Source organism: Trachemys scripta, chromosome 25, assembly GCF_013100865.1.
Source record: "Trachemys scripta elegans isolate TJP31775 chromosome 25, CAS_Tse_1.0, whole genome shotgun sequence".
Taxonomy (NCBI): Eukaryota; Metazoa; Chordata; order Testudines; family Emydidae; genus Trachemys; species Trachemys scripta.
Window position 1 is genome coordinate 5617974 of NC_048322.1, and position 17522 is coordinate 5635495.

The window sequence follows — 17522 nt, forward strand, 5'->3', positions numbered from 1 at the left end:
TGCTTCTCTGGGCCCGATCCTGCTTTCCTCACTGAACCGTCCCTTTCCATGGGCACAGGCTTTGTTCCACTACCAATTTAGCAAGGAGGAAGGGCTCCATAACTAGCCCCCACCCCTCCTGCTGCCTTTCCTTGGACATTTCTTTCAAAATTGTAAAATCACCGCAATATCACTCACAAAAAAATCCTACACTGCCCAAATTCCTATATGTTTCAGAGTTTGGGTTAACAGAACAAGATCTGTTTAAAAGGAGTGATTTCCTTAACAGGTGAGGTCGGGGCCACCTCCAGTTTGACTTCCCCTTCAGGCAAAAGCTTACCCTGCCTTGTCTTGAATATTTTTTAAAAGCTTGTTCAAACTTTCACATGCGTCTGATGAAGTGGGTATTCACCCATGAAAGCTTATGCTGTTAGTCTATAAGGTGCCACGGGACTCTGTTGCTTTTTACAGATCAAGACTAACACCGATACTTCAAACTTTCCATCACCCCTGACACAGTTCAGTGAGTGACACAGCCTGGATTCTGAAATCGTAGCTGAATAATATTTACCTCTGCCTATACATATCCTTCAAGGCAAGGAGGTTGATTTACCCCTGTCTATATATATATCCTTCAAGACTTAGAGGGTGGACAAACTCCTATATCCTTCACAGTTTGTCTGGTTGTCAAGATAGAAGTGCCAAGCTCTCTAGAGCTGGTGGTGTGCACACCAATTTTCACAATAGCCAAGACATATGCCAATATTCCCCTTTCGCAATTCTCCACCAAAATGTTAAACCAAGAAAATAAAAACCAGCAGGATCTTATTAAATGGGATAAGGCAAAATGCCACATTTATTGTGAATACAGAAAGAATCAGAGTAAGCAATCAGTTATAGCTGTCACATCTCATTCACTCACATACACAAGTCCTGCAAAGTTGTTATAGTTCCCAGCCTCGGAGTTGCTCGTGCCAAGTCACTGGCCAGGTGGCCTGGACATGAGGGTGGAGCAGGGTCTTGTGAGATGCGCATCCGATGCTCCTGGAGGTTGGTTTGCAGAATCAGACCCAAAGTCCTCAGTCTTCAGGATCTGTTCTTATAGTGATTTCTCCTCCTACAAGTTTACAGGGTTTGCTTCATCATGTTGTTTTCATGTTTGAAATGATAATCCATCATCGTTCTCATTTCAGCTGATAGTCAATCATGAAGATGGCACAGCAATGACGGAATGACAACATGTTGTTATCTTGTTCTTCAGCCCTCCTGTCCTTGGGGCAAGTATGCCCTCAGGGTTATCAGCCTATCTCGTCCACTGCTTTCTTCAGCCAGATAATCTGATTTTTAAGTTGGCATCTCAACCTTTAATCTTTCATTCCTCATTCAATCATACATACATACATACATACAATCACACTCACACTCCAACATATATCCTGTCACATCTGCATTTTAATCATCTACTCATTCTTTAACATAACCATTCTAAAATCAGTGGGACATGGCAGACTTCAATAACTCTTTTCATCCTACTGGTTATATCTAAAGGAAACAAACAAGATAAGCATGGAAGAGTGGGGGGTTCACACATCTTATTCCAGAGTTCAGGGAAAGAAAGTTGTACCAGCAAACTCTTTGTCTCTGGATGTTGTTCTACAATTAGCACAGACCTTGCAAACTGGCAGGCCTGTTTCAATTAGCACAAACTCAGCAGGATGAGAGAGCCGGCTGAGAGACATATTTCTTTCTAATGGTCACTCCAAATCCTGGAGTCTGCGGTGGAGTCACTCTTTCTTACATTTCCCATATCAGAAATATACCACTTATCTATCCAGTCCAACACCTGGTCTGTCACCACTTTGTTTTATCACCTTGTGTGGGCAGCAGGCAGAGGCGTCCTTAAGTATTCATTGGAAATGAAAATTAGCCAAGTCAGCCTCACCGCCCTTTGCCTGTGTCCAACCCCCAGTGCTCACATCACATCACCACTCACATCACCAGCTGCTTAATGAGGGCAATATAAAAACCAGCAGCAGGGCAGAACTGGGAGATAACACCGGATCTCTGGCAAGGACAGCCAGCCAGACAAGGGATCCCGCCAGATACGCTCCTCCCTGCCTCACAAATTACGATGGGCACCTACAAAGTCCGTGTCACCACCGGGAACTTCCTGCTAGCTGGGACGTTCAGCTCCATCTCCATCACCCTGGTGGGGACCCATGAGGAAAGCGACAAGAAGCTCCTCGACAACTGGGGGAAGGACTTCAACCCCGGGGCGGTGAGTACTAGTAGAACGGGCCAGGCTCTGTGGACAGAACCTCCCAGTAAAAAGTGTGTGTGGGGGTTGCCAATGCTTGTGACTTGGGGCTGTTTGATCATTAATCCCTAGCTTCTGGAGTCATGGGGTTACGCTGGGCGACTCTGCATTCATTTGAAAAAATATTGAAGTTTCTAGTCTGAACTAAGTGCAGCTTAAAAGATCTCCAAATAGTTAGTGTTTTTTTCTTAAATCTCCAGTGCCTGGAGTCACGTGATTATTACAGGAGACTGGCAGCTTTTATTGTGAGAATGTTACTGCTTATGCTAGAGAGGAGAAAGGGGTGCAAATTTTCAACAGTAATTTTTTTTATGGTGAAAAATTGGTATTTGGCACGACCTTTCACAAATTTTCACTGATTCCACTGAACTGTTTGAGTTCCAAAACAAAAAAATCTGAATGTTTCAGTCTTCTCATTTTCAAAATGAAAGTATTCAATTTTTCTAGGCAATGAGCATTTCTTTTATGTTTCATTTTGTTTAAAACATTAAAAAATTGCTTGAGATCAAAACAAAACATTTTGTTTCAGGTTGAATAAAATATTTTGTTCAACCTGAAATGATGTCCCTTGATTTTTTGATTAGCCAAAAATTTCATTTTTTCGGTTTGACCAGAAGTGAATCCCACCCCCCCAACTTTGTTGGAATTGCCAGAATTGAAAAATCCATTCTCTGCCCTTATTATACTATGTGGGGAGGATGGTCCAGTGGTTAAAGTAATTGACAGGGCTATGCCAGATACTGGTTCTATTCCCTGTGCTACCACTGTCTGAAAGCCTTTCTGTGACTCAGTTTCCCCATTTATATAATGGGGATAACAGCACTGTACTACTTCATAAAAGTGCAGTGAGGGTAAATACATTAAAGATTCAAGATGCCTCCATATAGCAGTGATGGGTGCCAGATAAGTGCCTAAAATAGACTAGCTTTAGAAATGCCTCAAAAATACAAAGCACACGGGTTGCTGCTTTTTTTTAATCTCATGATTTGTAAACCAAACTTGGGAGGGATGCTGAGGGATGGTGCGTGTTAGGGGGCTTTCCCTTCACCCCCTCCCCTGGTTCTTGTCACGCAGACAGAAAGCAGAAGACCAGAAGTCCGAACTGCAGGCAACGTGATGTTTATTGGGGTTAGTTCCAAGCAAACATCCATCGCTCTACACGCCGGCAGAGTCTATTTCCCAGGGTTCTGTTCCCAGCTCTGATGCTGCAGAGCCCAGCCTGTGTCCCTGTTCCCCATTTCCCCCACCTCCTCCTTATCAGCCCCACATATACCAGCCGCGCACACCCCTGGTCCCACCCCTTGCAGCTTATGGTCATGTTCCATTTTGGAGGGGTGTGGGGTCCCAGCACTTTTGTACTCCGTGGGAGGATATAATAGAGCACGACTCACCACTGTGGCACCTCCTGCTGGTTGCTCCGGGGATTAGCTCACTCCAGCTCTGGAGTTCCCTCTGCAGCGGGTGTCCTGCCCATTGTCTACCCTACTCCGCTGTTTCAAACCCACGTTGCTCCCCTGCTTGGCGGGGTTCTCTTCAGGATGCTGCCCTCCGGCAGTGCCCACTACTTCTTCCTCACCCCCCTTCCGGGGGTCACGGCAGTCCTGTGGCTTGCACCTGCCTCGGGGCCAACCACAACCCAAAGTCTGGCCCCTCTCTGCAGGGGCAAGTTGCAGTCTGTATTGGCCCTGCTCCTCCGTGGCCAGGTGCAGTGCACAGGGGGGACCCAGGCCCACCCACTACTCTGGGTCCCGATCCAGAGATCCTCTAGTGGCAGCCTCCCTGCCTTCCTCTCCCCTTCTCTACATATCGTTCTGGGCCACTTCCTCTTGGCCCTTCTTGGCCCTTTCTAACAGGGACCTGCAGCCTAGCAGGCAACAGGCCAGAGCTCCCCCTCCGCTCCCGAGCCTGCCCAGCACTGCTCTATCTTCGGTGCTATCCCTGGGAGCCCGTCCTCCTCCCTGGCTTGTCGGGGGGGGACTCCCCTCCGCTCTGCTGGGCCGCTCCTTATATCTGTGCTGCTGCAGCAGCTGCCTCCCGTCCGGCTCCTAACAAGCCTCACCCTAATTAGCTACAGGTTTCCACAGCTTCCCTGGCTGCTTCTGCCCCACCTCCGGCTGGAGTGGGCCACCTGCACCGCTACAGAGGGGTAAGGAGTGAGGTTGTGTCCTGGGCAAGGCCAGGCTCATCTCCGGCTTTTAGTGTGTCGTATGCCTTCCCCCTGTTATGCTTAAACAAAGCACACGAGATCTTTTATAGGGGAGAAGGCAATACGCCGCATGTATTGAGAATACAGCAGTTAGCATATGCTTTTCAGTCACACACACACACACCATGCACACACCCCCGCCAGTCGATGTCTATAGTTACCAGTCCAGAGTCTGGATCAATCTAGTGGCCAGGCAGATTGGTTGCAGAGGGGAGCCGGGCTCTGTCGGTCTCAATCCGATGCTCCTGGAGTAGTGGCAAGATGAACCCACAGTCCCATGGCAAAGCACCCTGTTCTTATAGTCCCTTTTCTCTGTTGAAGTCTATGGATTTTGCTGTGTCGGTTTATGACCGGTTACTCCTTAACTGGTGTTATCTTTTGATGTAAACCTTCCAAAACACCTCCGAGAGGGTCATCCCGGATTGGATTTAATCAATTGTCTTTAGGGGTTCCAGCCTCCACCTCAGGGTCATCAATCTGCCCTTCCTCAATCATGGATGCACCGTGATGGTTCTCTGGCATCAATAAGTCTCGATGAGTGTCTTCATTCCTCCTTTCTTGACCATCCGTCACACCTTATCTTTTCCTGATGCATGCATTCCTCATTCACACAAACAGTCTTTTACACAGACCTTTGAGAACACAAACAGCAGTATTTTATATCGAGCAAAAAGACATTGTAAATTAAACCTTGCTAAGTTTTATAACCGAAACGATTCACATTGAGACCCAGGCCCTCAACGTTCCTCTAATCTACTTAACGTAGACACAATACAGGATCCTGTCTCTTACTAACTAAAATTAAAACACAGAACTAAAAGGGCCCAATTTGTAATGCATATGGGAAACAGAATCCCATAGTCCCAGAGGGTCATTCCTTTCTGCTATTCAAAAAGGGTGGCTGGCAGGATGAAATCAAATCATACATTCATTCTCATAGTAGTTATAAAATCCTGCTCCTACACCCCCCCCCCCCCCCCCACCCCCATTGCTCCCTCCTAACTGGTAGCTTGATCTTGGCTGGATCGAGGAGCCAGGCAGCCTCACAGGGCATGCTCGTAGAGTACTCTCCCAGCATGCCCTGTAACATTTTAGTTCCACCTCTTATCACCCCATCTGGCTGTGGGAGATGTAACACACAGCTTTGTCTTTCCTTCCCACATATCAATATAAGGATCACACCCAAAATTCTATTTCAGACTGACAAACAAGCCTATATCCTAACACTCCAGCCCCTTCTTTTTATTTTCTTCTGGGATCCACTGCCCCAGGTATCCCGGGAAAAGCCTAGGACATATTGTGACATTTCTTGATAGGGCCAGGCATCAAGGTGGAATGTCTTGATGCTCCATTTGCCCCACTGCCCCCTTTGCTCTGCACCTTCCCTCGTATGGACATCCATATTCCAATGAGTGTGCCAGACGCCCATAATGGTGTGCCCGAGAGGTTGGGTCTGGGTTATCTGTCACACTGTGGTGGAGGGCTCTTCCATGACAATTAGTGGTTGTACCTTGTGGGTCTGTGCTCCCCTTCACCACCACAGTAGACATTGCAAAATTAGCATACTTAACAACAGGCCAATAGCCATAATAATCCACAGTAACATTGGGAGCCCTGGTTATTGTAATATAGACTAACATCCAGGCCACCACCAGAACTGCTTCTCCTCCTCTGACAGGGTCAAGGTCTTTTAACACCATTCTGGAGTGTATGTTTTAAATCTGTCCGGTTGTTGGCAGTGGCAGCGAGCTGCTCCTGCAGGTTTCACATGCTGTTGTCCGTATTATGAGTCCACTGGATAGTCACAGGCAAACGGGGTATTGTCCACACCGGCTTGAGCACTTGGTATGGAACCGGGTAGTGTGCGCTGGTTCGATTGCACACAGCAATGAGTTCCACAGATCCATTCGTGCACCCTAGTCCCGATGGGAGTGTGTACATGTGCATGCCAACCCTTCACCCTGTCCCCAGTTCTTGTCACACGGACAGAAAGCAGGCGGGAAGCAGGCCGAAGTACAGGCAATGAGATGTTTATCGGGGTTAGTTCCATGCAAGCATATCCATCGCTCTACACACCGGCAGTGTCTGTTCCCCCGTGTTCCTCTTCCCAGCCCCGACGCTGCAGAGCCCGGCCTGTGTCCCCCTTCCCTATTCCCCACTCCGCCTCCTTAGCAGGCCCACATATACCTGCCGTGCATGCCCCTAGTCTTTGTCTTTTGTTGACACATATTAGTATAAGATCTAAGCATATGAAAAAGTCACACCCCAAATTCTATCTGAGGCTGACAAACAAGCCTATACACTGACCGTGTGTGAACACTTGCAGATAGTACTGAAATAGTTAACAGCACTGGCATTTCTACAGCACTGCTAACTCACCTGACTTTTTTGCGCATCATGTGATCTTTGGGATATATCTTAAAGCCCCAAGCACCTGGAGTCATGTGAATCTGTGAGAATCTAGGTTTTTATTATTTTTTTTAAGAAACTCCATTTCTTCCATTTGCAGGGCAGAAAAAAATCTTGAAAATGTGACCTCTTCTTATATTAATATTAATAATAATAATAGATAAATAAATAAATAATGGGACATTCAACAAAAGCAGCGAAACCGTAATCAGATTAAAGGGCTTTACATTCACTCCAGGATTCACTGCTACTAATTGGAAGAGTTTAGCAGGGTTGAGCAGAGGCATTAAATAACGCTAACCCTAACCCAAAGTCATTATAATATCATCCAGATTTCCACCTGCTGCAATAAACAAGGGTTGTCTTCCCTGCCGTTCCTGGTCTCCAGCCAGTTCCCAAGTGCCTGGAGCGAAGGAGATGCCTCACTCATGGAAGGTTATTACAAAATGTTTCTCCATGGGTTTTCTTACTCAAACTGAGAGGCTTTCCGCAACGCGGTGGGAGATGGGATACCGGGCTAGATGGGCCCATTGGTCCCATCCAAGTGCAGAAGTTGCTGTATTCCTTTGTGGAGTCACAGTCTGGTGTCTAAAGAGACAGAAGAGAAGCTGCCAAACTCGCGTTGATATGTTTCATGGTAGGCCCTGGAGGCCAAAACCCGGACTCACAATCTGCATCTACTCGGAAAACGAACTCAGTCTCCTTTTCGCTAGCACTAGATCTCACTGCAGTGGCATTAAGTGCTGTGCCAGTCCCAAGCTGCTGCCCCTTTGGGATGGCAGGCCTGGTGTTTTGGTGAGTAGCCAGCACCAGGGACTGGAGATCACTGGGGAACAGTTCACAGGGACCGTAATGCCCAGGGGATAGGGCGGGCTGGGGGGTGGGGTTCTAGAGCAAGACTCAAGGGGTTGGATAGCTGGGAGGTCGATCAGAATCAGACATCCGGGGCGATGCTTTGAGTTTTCATGGAGGGCCGGAAGATCTGGTGCATGGGGCTGGGTCAGCGGGTTGGGTGCAGATCAGGTGAGGCTGTGGGGCAGAGCTGGGTGAAGCCATGGGGCAGGGCGAGGCAACAGGGATCAGTCTGTCACTCAGCCAGATCTTCTGGCTCTTGGGGTCTTCATATAGTCCGGGTACCCACAGACAGCATGGCCAGCCCAGCCCCTCGGCTGCAGGTTCAAGGAGGGGCAGTGACTCAGGAGGGTGCGCGAGGACCTGGAAGGCCGGGGTTCAAGACTGGGGCCCTGGCGAGGCCCTGGGGAGTAGGGTGTGAAGGGTTTGGTCACAGAGACCCCCTTGGGACTGTCACCTGACGTGCTGAAATTACCTCTGAGCCCGTTTTCCCTGCCAGCTTGGGACTCCAGAACCCTGCCTTGTTGAGCCAGACACACTAGCCTGGGGCAAACACAGACCCAGGTCTGAACCACGTCCCCCAAAGCTGCAGACTTAACTGAAAACAGCTCAGCAAGTGCTCCTGTCTCCAGCACCCAGACACCCAGCTCCCAATGGGATCCAAACCCCAAATAAATCCGTTTTACTCTGTATAAAGCTTATGCAGTGTAAACTCATAAATTGTCCGCCCTCTATAACACTGATAGAGAGATGCACAGCTGTTTGCTCCCCCAGGTATTAATCACTTACTCTGGGTTAGTTAATACACAAAAGTGATTTTATTAAGTATAAAAAGGAGGATTTAAGTGGTTCCAAATAATGACAGACAGAACAAAGTAGTTACCAAGCAAAATAAAACAAAACACGCAAGTCTAAGCCTAATACATTAAGAAACTGAATACAGGTAAATCTCACCCTCAGAGATGTTCCAATAAGTTTCTTTCACAGACTAGACTCATTCCTAGTCTGGGCCCAATCCTTTCTCCTGGTACAGTCCTTGTTAGTTCCACCTCAGGGGGTAATTTAAGGATTTCCCCTCTTGTTCTTCCCCCCCCCCCTTTTATAGCTTTGGCCCAAAGTGGGAATCCTTTCTCTCTAGGTCTCCACCCCTCCTTCTAAATGGAAAAGCACCAGGTTTAATTTAGGCCTTGTCCCCACTAACCCCCCACTTCGGGCCAAGGTATGCAAATTCAGCTACGTTAATAACGTAGCTGAATTCGAAGTACCTTAGTCCGAACTTACCGCGGGTCCAGACGCGGCGCAGAGGCTTCCCCGTCGATGCCGCGTACTCCTCTCTCCGAGCTGGAGTACCGGCGTCGACGGCGAGCACTTCCGGGATCGATCCATCGCGTCTAAACCAGACGTGATAAATCGATCCCAGAACATCGATTGCCTGCCACCGGACCCTCCGGTAAGTGTAGACGTACCCATAGATTCCAGTTCAGGTGACATGATCACATGCCACTGTCAGACTTGCTGGCATACACGTATACAGGAAGGCTTACGGGTAAACAGAGCCATTTACAACCAATTGTCCTGCTTAATGGGAGCCATCAAGATTCCAAACCACCATTAATGACCCACACTTTGCATAACTACAATAGGCCCTCAGAGTTATATTTCATATTCCTAGTTTCAGATACAAGAATGATACATTCATACAAATAGGATGACCACACGCAGTAGATTATAAGCTTTGTAATGATACCTTACAAGAGACGTTTTGCATAAAGCCTATTCCAGTTGCATCATAGTCACACTTATAAACATATTTTCATAAAACATATGGAGTGCAACGTCACATTGGGTGCACCTCTCATTAAACCACAAGGCATGGATGTGGCGGGCTGGGCCAACGGTAGAGGGCTTGGATGGCCGGGGGGCAGGATATCAGCCTCTGCTTTAACTGAGGCCAAGATTAGATGCACAGGGCTGCTCTGACCGGTTTCTGGCAGCTTCTAAAACATGGTGGGCACCACTTGAGGGCTCACAAAGGCTTTAAAGGGATTGTGCCCTTCTCCTATACACTGCTAGGCTATGCTGAGGTACCTCAAGCTCTAGCCAAACCGGTAACCCTTGGCCTCTACCTCCAGGCTAATGAAAGGCAGGTGCTGAGTAGAACAGTAGTTGCAACAGTGACCTGGTCGACTTATGTTTCCTTGGAGACTTCCACACAATGGGGGCACAGGACGCCAACAAGTATTTTATTGGGGGAGGGGGGGACAGATGTTGACGGTTCACCCCTGAGTTGCTGGATTAATCCCTGAGTCACATCCTCACGCTCCGGTCCCCCAACCCCCACCCATTGCAGGTGGAGGAGTTCAAGCTGTGCAGCCGGCGCTGGCTGGGGGACATCGTCCTGGTGCGGCTCCACAAGGAGCCCTACTCCTTCTACCCCACCGACAACTGGTACTGCAGCTTCGTGGAGGTCGTCTCCCCACACGGCCAGAGCTACCGCTTCCCCTGCTACCAGTGGGTCGAGGACTACTGCACCCTGGAGCTGCGGGAGGGCAAAGGTAGGGGGCTGTGGGAAGGTGCATGGGGATTGGGCTGGTGCCGCTTGGGGGTCGTAGATAGTTATACCCATAGACATCCCTCTATCTGTCCATCCCCATACAGACCCCTACATCTATCCATCCCTGTTCACACCCCTCTGTATCCATCCCTATACACCCGCTCTATCTATCCCCGTACACCCCCCTCTATCCATCCGTCCCCGTCCACGCCCCTGTACCTCTCCATATCCATACACCTCCTCTGTCTACCCATCCCTGTCCATCCCTCTATCTATCCATCCCCATACACACCCCTCTGTATATGCATCTCTCTACGCACCCATCTATCAATATATCCCCAACACCCCCTCCATATATCCAACCCCCACAACCCCTCTAACTATCCAACCCCGTCCACACCACTCTATCCATCCCTGTACACCCCCCTCTGTCTAGCCATCCGTGTGCACACCATTCTACCTATCCATTCCCATGCACACCCTCTATATAATAATAATAAATGGAGATATCCTATCTCCTAGAACTGGAAGGGACCCTGAAAGGTCATCAAGTCCAGCCCCCTGCCTTCAATAGCAGGACCAGATACTGATTTTGCCCCAAATCCCTAAGTGGCCCCCTCAAGGATTGAACTCACAACCCTGAGTTTAGCAGGCCAATGATCAAACCACTGAGATATCCCACCCCTCTGTCTAGCTATCCACGTCAACATCCCTCTACCTATCCATCACCATACACCCCTTCTGTCTATCCATTCCCGTACAACCCCTGTATTGATCCATCCTTGTTCACCCCCTCTATCTATTCATCCGTGTACACCCCCCCCGTATATCCATCCCCATATACACCCTACTGTCTATCCAACCGCATCCATCCCTCTATCTATCCCATCCACAGCACTTTACCGATCCATCCCCAGCCTCCACTCTATCTATCCATGCCCTTATACTCCCCTCTATCTACCCATCCCCATCCACACCCCTGTCTATCCAACCCTGTACACCCCCACTATCTATCCATCCCGAAAAACCCCTCTCCATCTCCCTACAGCCCTTTTATCTATCCAACCCTGTACACACACCCCTATCTATCCATCCTGAAACCTCCCTCTGTTCATCTCCATACACCCACTCAATCTATCCATTCCTGTACACATTCTTCAGTCTAACCAACCCCATCCACCTCTCTATCTATCCATCCCCGCACACACCCCTATATCTCTCCATCCCGAACACCCCCTCTAGGTATCCATCCCCATACACACCCCGTTATCTATCCATTCCCATACACACCCCGTCTGACTATCCAATCCCGAGTACACCCCTCTATCCATCTAGCGGAAGACCTAGAGAATGAGCCTGCTGATCTTCATATTGAGAATGACGCTGAGAAAGACTGGGAGCGATTCTGCAACACTGTCCATACAGCTGCATGGAAGGTATTGGGGCCCTCCACATGCAGGCAGCAAGACTGGTTTGATGAAAATGATGCAGAAATCCAGGCCTTACTTGCTGAGAAGCACCGCCTGCATCATGCATATCAAAACAATCCATCCTCAGCGGCAAAGAAGACCACCTTTATCAACGCTCGCAGAACAGTACAGAACCAACTGTGCAAAATGCGGGACTTGTGGCTGAGCACCAAAGCAGATGAAATACAGGCTTATGTGGACAGGAACGACTATAAGCAGTTTTATGAAGCCCTTAACACACTCTATGGTCCACAGTCTTCTGGGAGCTTTCCCCTCCTGAACTCTGATGGTACTGTGCTCCTGACAGAGAAGATGCAGATTCTCCAGAGATGGGCTGAACACTTTGAAGCAATTCTCAATCGCCCCTCAGTCATCAATGATGAGGCCATTGACAAGATGCTCCAGGTTGCAGTCAATGACTCCATGGATGCTTCACCAGAAGAGGATGAAGTGAAGAAAGCTATCAATCAGCTGTCAAGTGGCAAAGCCCCAGGATGAATAGCATAGCTGAATTCGACGTATCGCAGCTGACTTACCCCGCTGTGAGGACGGCGGCAAAATCGACCTCTGCGGCTTCCCGTCGACGGCGCTTACTCCCACCTCCGCTGGTGGAGTAAGAGTGTCGATTCGGGGATAGATTGTCGCGTCCCGATCCCCGAGAGGTCAATTTCTACCCGCCGATTCAGATGGGTAGTGTAGACCCAGCCCAAGCTGTTTCAGTCCTTCTGGAAGCAGGGAACCGTTCCACAAGAATTTAGAGACGTGTCCATCTTGCACCTCTATAAGAGGAAGGGCAATCGCCAGGTATGCGACAATCACTGTGGAATCTCGCTGCTTTGTACAGCGGGGAAAGTTCTTGCACGGGTTCTGTTGAACCGATTGATCACTCACCTGGAGAAGGGCTTACTGCCAGAATCACAGTGTGGCTTCCGCAAGGGACATGGGACTATTGACATGATCTTCGCTGTGCATCAGCTACAGGAGAAGTGTCAAGAGCAGAATCGTGAACTCTACACAACTTTTGTGGACCTCACGAAAGCATTGGACTCTGTCAGTCGCCAGGGCCTGTGGAGGATCATGTCGAAATCTGGCTGTCCAGACAGATTTATACGAATGGTACGTCAATTTCATCATGGTATGATGGCTCGTGTCCTGGAAGACGGTGAAACATCTGAGGCCTTCCCAGTCACCAACGGCGTCAAGCAAGGGTGTGTTTTAGCACCCACTTTGTTCAGCATGATATTCTCTGCCACTTTGACTGATGCCTTTTAGCACTGCACTGAAGGAGTAGGCCTGAAGTATAGAACTGATGGGAAACTATTTAATCTGAGGCGACTGCGTGCCATCACCAAGGTGAAGGAAACTGTACCTCGAGACTTTCTCTTTGCCGATGATTGTGCTCTGAATGCTAGTACAGGGCCAGAAATGCAAGCCAGTATGGACAAGTTTTCAACTGCATGCAACAACTTCGGTCTCACCATTAACATCAAGAACACTGAGGTCATGCACCAGCCAGCTCCCCTCGCTCCGTACTCAGAACCGTCCATCACTGTAAATGGACAGACTTCAGACAGTGGACCACTTCACATACCTGGGCAGTACCCTTTCCTGAGCAGTGTCAATCGATGATGAAGTAAACTGCAGAATTGCTAAAGCCAGCTCTGCATTTGGCCGACTGCGCTCCAACGTTTGGGAACGTTGAGGGATCAGCCTACCACCGAAGCTGAAGGTCTACCGAGCAGTGGTGCTTCCAACTCTGCTGTACGCCTGTGAGACGTGGACTGTCTATCGGAGTCATGTACGAACGCTCAACCACTTCCACATTTCCTGTCTGCGAAAGCTTCTAAAAATCAGATGGCAGGACAAAGTGCCTGATACTGATGTCCTTACTAGAGCCAGTCTGCCGTCAGTTCACACATTGCTGATGAGAGCCCAGACCAGGTGGGCCGGACATGTCGTGAGAATGTCAGATGAACGCATTCCTAAACAGCTCTTCTACGGAGAACTCACTCAGGGAAAGAGCTCCCATGGAGGACAAAAGAAGCGGTTCAAGGATACGCTGAAGACCTCTTTGAGATCAACACCGCCACATGGGAAACCTTGGCACTGAACCGTCCAGCACAGCGCAGCCTCATTCACACAGGCAGGAATACCTCTGAGGCGAGGCGTATTGCTGAGGCTGAAAAAAAGCGTGAGCTGCGCAAGTCCAGAGCTGCTCGTACACCATCGAGAGTGCCATTATATGTCTGTCTGATGTGTGACAGGATGTTCCACGCCCGAATCAGACAGATCAGTCATCTCCGGATGCACAGAGCCCGCTCATCGAAAGAATGAGTTGTTGAGGTCTTCATCGATAATGATGGACAAACATCATATCCCCATCTGCACCCCTCTATCCATCCATCCCCATCCACACCCCTCTCTCTATCCATCCCCTTCCACCCCTCTCTCTATCCATTCCTGTATACCTCCCCCTCCCCCCCCTCGGTCAGTTGGCCTATCTATCTATCTATCCATCCATCCCCACACACCCAGTCTCTCTCTCACATTCTCTCTTTTGCCCAGGCCAGACAATTTGTAACAATGCCGATTCCCCGTTGCTGCTGGAGCAGCGGCAGGCTGAGCTGAAGCACCGACGCAAGTGCTATGGGTGAGTGAGAGCCCGGTGGGGGTTGGGGGAGCTCCCCGGGGCTCAGGGCTGCGCGGGGTCCTGGGGATGGAGGGGGTGGTAGGAACTGCAGTACAGGTTGGCCCGGGACTGCGGCTGAGGGAATGTCAGGGCAGCGGCAGGCCAGGGCTAACGTTCTCTGTGGTCTCTCCCTGCCCAGTTGGAAGGAGTTCGCCCCTGGACTGCCTCGGTGCCTGGATGTGGACAACATTAGTGAACTGGACTGTAACAGCATGTACTCCTTCACCAAGAGCACCAACGTCCTGCTGCGTGGGGCACGCGCGTGAGTGCTGCTTCCCCACGGCCCAGACCTGTTCTCAGCACCTGCCCCAGGCCTGCCCTTAGAAACTAACCCCAACCCTATACACCAACCATACCCCTATACATAGCCCTATACACCAACCATACCCCTATACACAGCCCTATACACTAACCATAGCCCTATACATAACCCTACACTAACCATATCCCTATACAAAACACAATATAGTAACCCTAAGCCTGTACATTATTCATAACCCTATACACAACTCTATACACTAACCCTAACTCTGTACACTAACCCTACACAGTAACCCTAACCCTTCATCAAGACCTCCCCCTTCCTCGAGCATGGGGTCAATGTGTGACTTCCGGCCCCCACAGCCCAGGTCATTCCCAGAGACTAAACCCAAACCCTAGCCATAACCCTAACCCTGTACTATCTCCTTTCCCTAATCCTACCCTAACCCATATCCCATACTTTTTCTTTCACTCTGCCTATGCCCTATAGTCCTTCTCTAGCTGTAACCCAACCGTGTAGCCTAGCGCCTTTCCGTAACCTTAACTCTGACCCTTCAGCAAGACATCCGCCTTCCTGTGGAGGGATGTGTGTGTGTGCGCCCCAGCCCCCAAGGCCCAGCCCCAGGGACTAACCCCCAACCCTGCTCTTTACCCTAGCCCTTATCCCTCACCCTACTCTATGACCTAAGTCTATCTATTCCCATACACATCCATTCTCTCTCTCTCTCTCTCATTCTCTCCATCCCAACCCATCAATCTATCTGTCTATCTATGCATCCCCATACACCCCCTCATCCCATACTACTCACTCTAGTCCTTGTAGTAGGGGAGAAGAGCTTGAAAACCCAGGTGTAACCAATGCAGCGATGCTGCCTGAGTCTGCCAAGAGCCTGAGCCCATCGCTCTGACAGGGGGCAGCTGCCCTGAGTGTGGCTCCACTTTGCCACCAGTGCATCTCTGGGGAGGAGAAAAGGGGGGCCCTATTTGTTATTCTCATGGGGAGAAAGGGCTATCTCCATCCCAAGCCCCCGCAGAGGCTCTCACAACTCTCTCTGCCCGCCCAGGAAGGTGGAGCTGCAGCTGAAGGGTTTCCTGAACTGCACCAATTCCTGGGCGAAGCTGGACGACATCAACAAGGTTTTCTACTTCAACAAAACCCCAATCACAGGTGGGTGACCCCCCACCCACTCCAAGCCCTGTTTGCCTAGGCCCACAGAAGCCCCCACGCACAGAGCAGGTTGATTGGAATGGGTGTGATCCAAGCACCTAGACAGCCCAACGCTGCTTGTGCCAGGCCTGCCCAGCGCGCTCCAGGATCCCTTGTGCCAGGCACTGCCCAGACACCCCCCCCCCCCCCAATCAGGGACCCCCTTGTCCCAGTGCTGCCCAGACCCCCACTGAGATGGAGCCGTCGTCATGCTGGACCGTTAGCCACGTTATCCAGCAGGGGGAGGCTGTGGCTCCAAGAGACACCGTAAGCTGCCTCAGGTGCCTGGGGCAGGACTCAAACCCGGCTCCCCTGAGTCCCGGCCCAGTGCGCTAACCCCACAGCTGCCCTACCCGTGTCCCCCCAGAGTACGTGCGGGCGCACTGGCGAGAGGACACATTCTTCGGGTACCAGTTCCTGAACGGGGTCCACCCGGTGGTGATCCGGCACTGCATGGAGCTCCCCTGCAACTTCCCCATCACGTCAGCCATGGTGGCCTCCTCCCTGGGGGAGAGCACCAGCCTGCAGGACGAGCTGGAGGTAAGTGGGGCGCTGGGGATACCCCTGGGGGGGACTTGGCTATGGTCTGAGCTATCGCTCCGGCTCCCTCTCCAGCGTCACTCCAAGGACGAGCAGCCACGTGTCAGAGGTGTCCAGTGGGCCCAACTCCAGAGCCAATGGCTGTGCTTGCACTGGCCACTTGGCTCCAAGGGCTAGTCCCAGGGCACTGCTACGTGGAAGCTCACAGCGCTGGGAGAGGCACTGCTGCGGGGAACCTTGCCGTGCTGTGAGAGGGCACTGCTGTGGGGAAGCTGACAGCCCTGGCATCCAAGCTTTCTCCCACACCCCGGGGACCCCGCTCTGCACCCCCAGATGCACTGGCCCCTGCCAGCCCCTGCACTCTGCTCTGCTTTCCCTGTGTGTGGGGAGGGATAGCTTGGTGGTTTGAGCATTGGCCTGCTGAACCCAGGGTTGTGAGTTCAATCCTTGAGGGGGGCATTTAGGGAGCAAAAAATCTGTCTGGGGGTTGGTCCTGCTTTGAGCAGGGGGTTGGACTAGATACCTCCTGAGGTCCCTTCCAACCCTGATATTCTATGATTCTATAGAAGGGGAACATCTTCCTCGCGGACTATAAAATCCTGGAGGGCGTCCCGGCCAACAGGATCAATGGCTACCAGCAGTACATCGCCGCGCCCCTCTGCCTGTTGCACCTGCAGCCCTCTGGGGAGCTCATCCCCGTGGCCATCCAGGTAACAGCCCCTGGTGCCCCCACACGTTGCCTAGGGGGACCCCCACGCAGCCCCCACCCCTACACAGTCCCAGGGCTGGGCATTGTCATATAAAAGGACCAGCCCAGGGAGATAATGCAGGAGTCCTGGCTCCCTAATCCCCCTACACCCTTCTGGGTGTGCATGCATGTGCCCAGTTGTGTGTGTGCACACCCCAGCTATGTCTCTCCTCTTCCTAACACTGGATTTGCGGCACCGTCATGTCCCCTCATCCTGGCAGCCGGGTCCCAGCCCCTGGGCTCCCCTGGGGGAAGCAGCAGGATTCACACACCTGGTTTGTGCCAATCCAT

At 50.7% G+C, this 17522-nt stretch overlaps 1 protein-coding gene across 1 annotated transcript in view; it reads left to right on the forward strand.

Annotated features, from left to right (window-relative positions):
* Positions 1-1016: 1016 nt before the first annotated feature.
* Positions 1017-17522, forward strand: part of LOC117870000 (hydroperoxide isomerase ALOXE3-like) — a 31551-nt gene continuing 15045 nt past the window's right edge. The window contains exons 1-7 of the mRNA XM_034757138.1: positions 1017-2257; positions 10114-10318; positions 14352-14436; positions 14615-14737; positions 15801-15904; positions 16311-16483; positions 17050-17193. Coding sequence (XP_034613029.1) covers positions 2111-2257; positions 10114-10318; positions 14352-14436; positions 14615-14737; positions 15801-15904; positions 16311-16483; positions 17050-17193 — 981 coding nt within the window. The 5' untranslated portion in view covers positions 1017-2110. The remainder of the gene's footprint in view (positions 2258-10113; positions 10319-14351; positions 14437-14614; positions 14738-15800; positions 15905-16310; positions 16484-17049; positions 17194-17522) is intronic.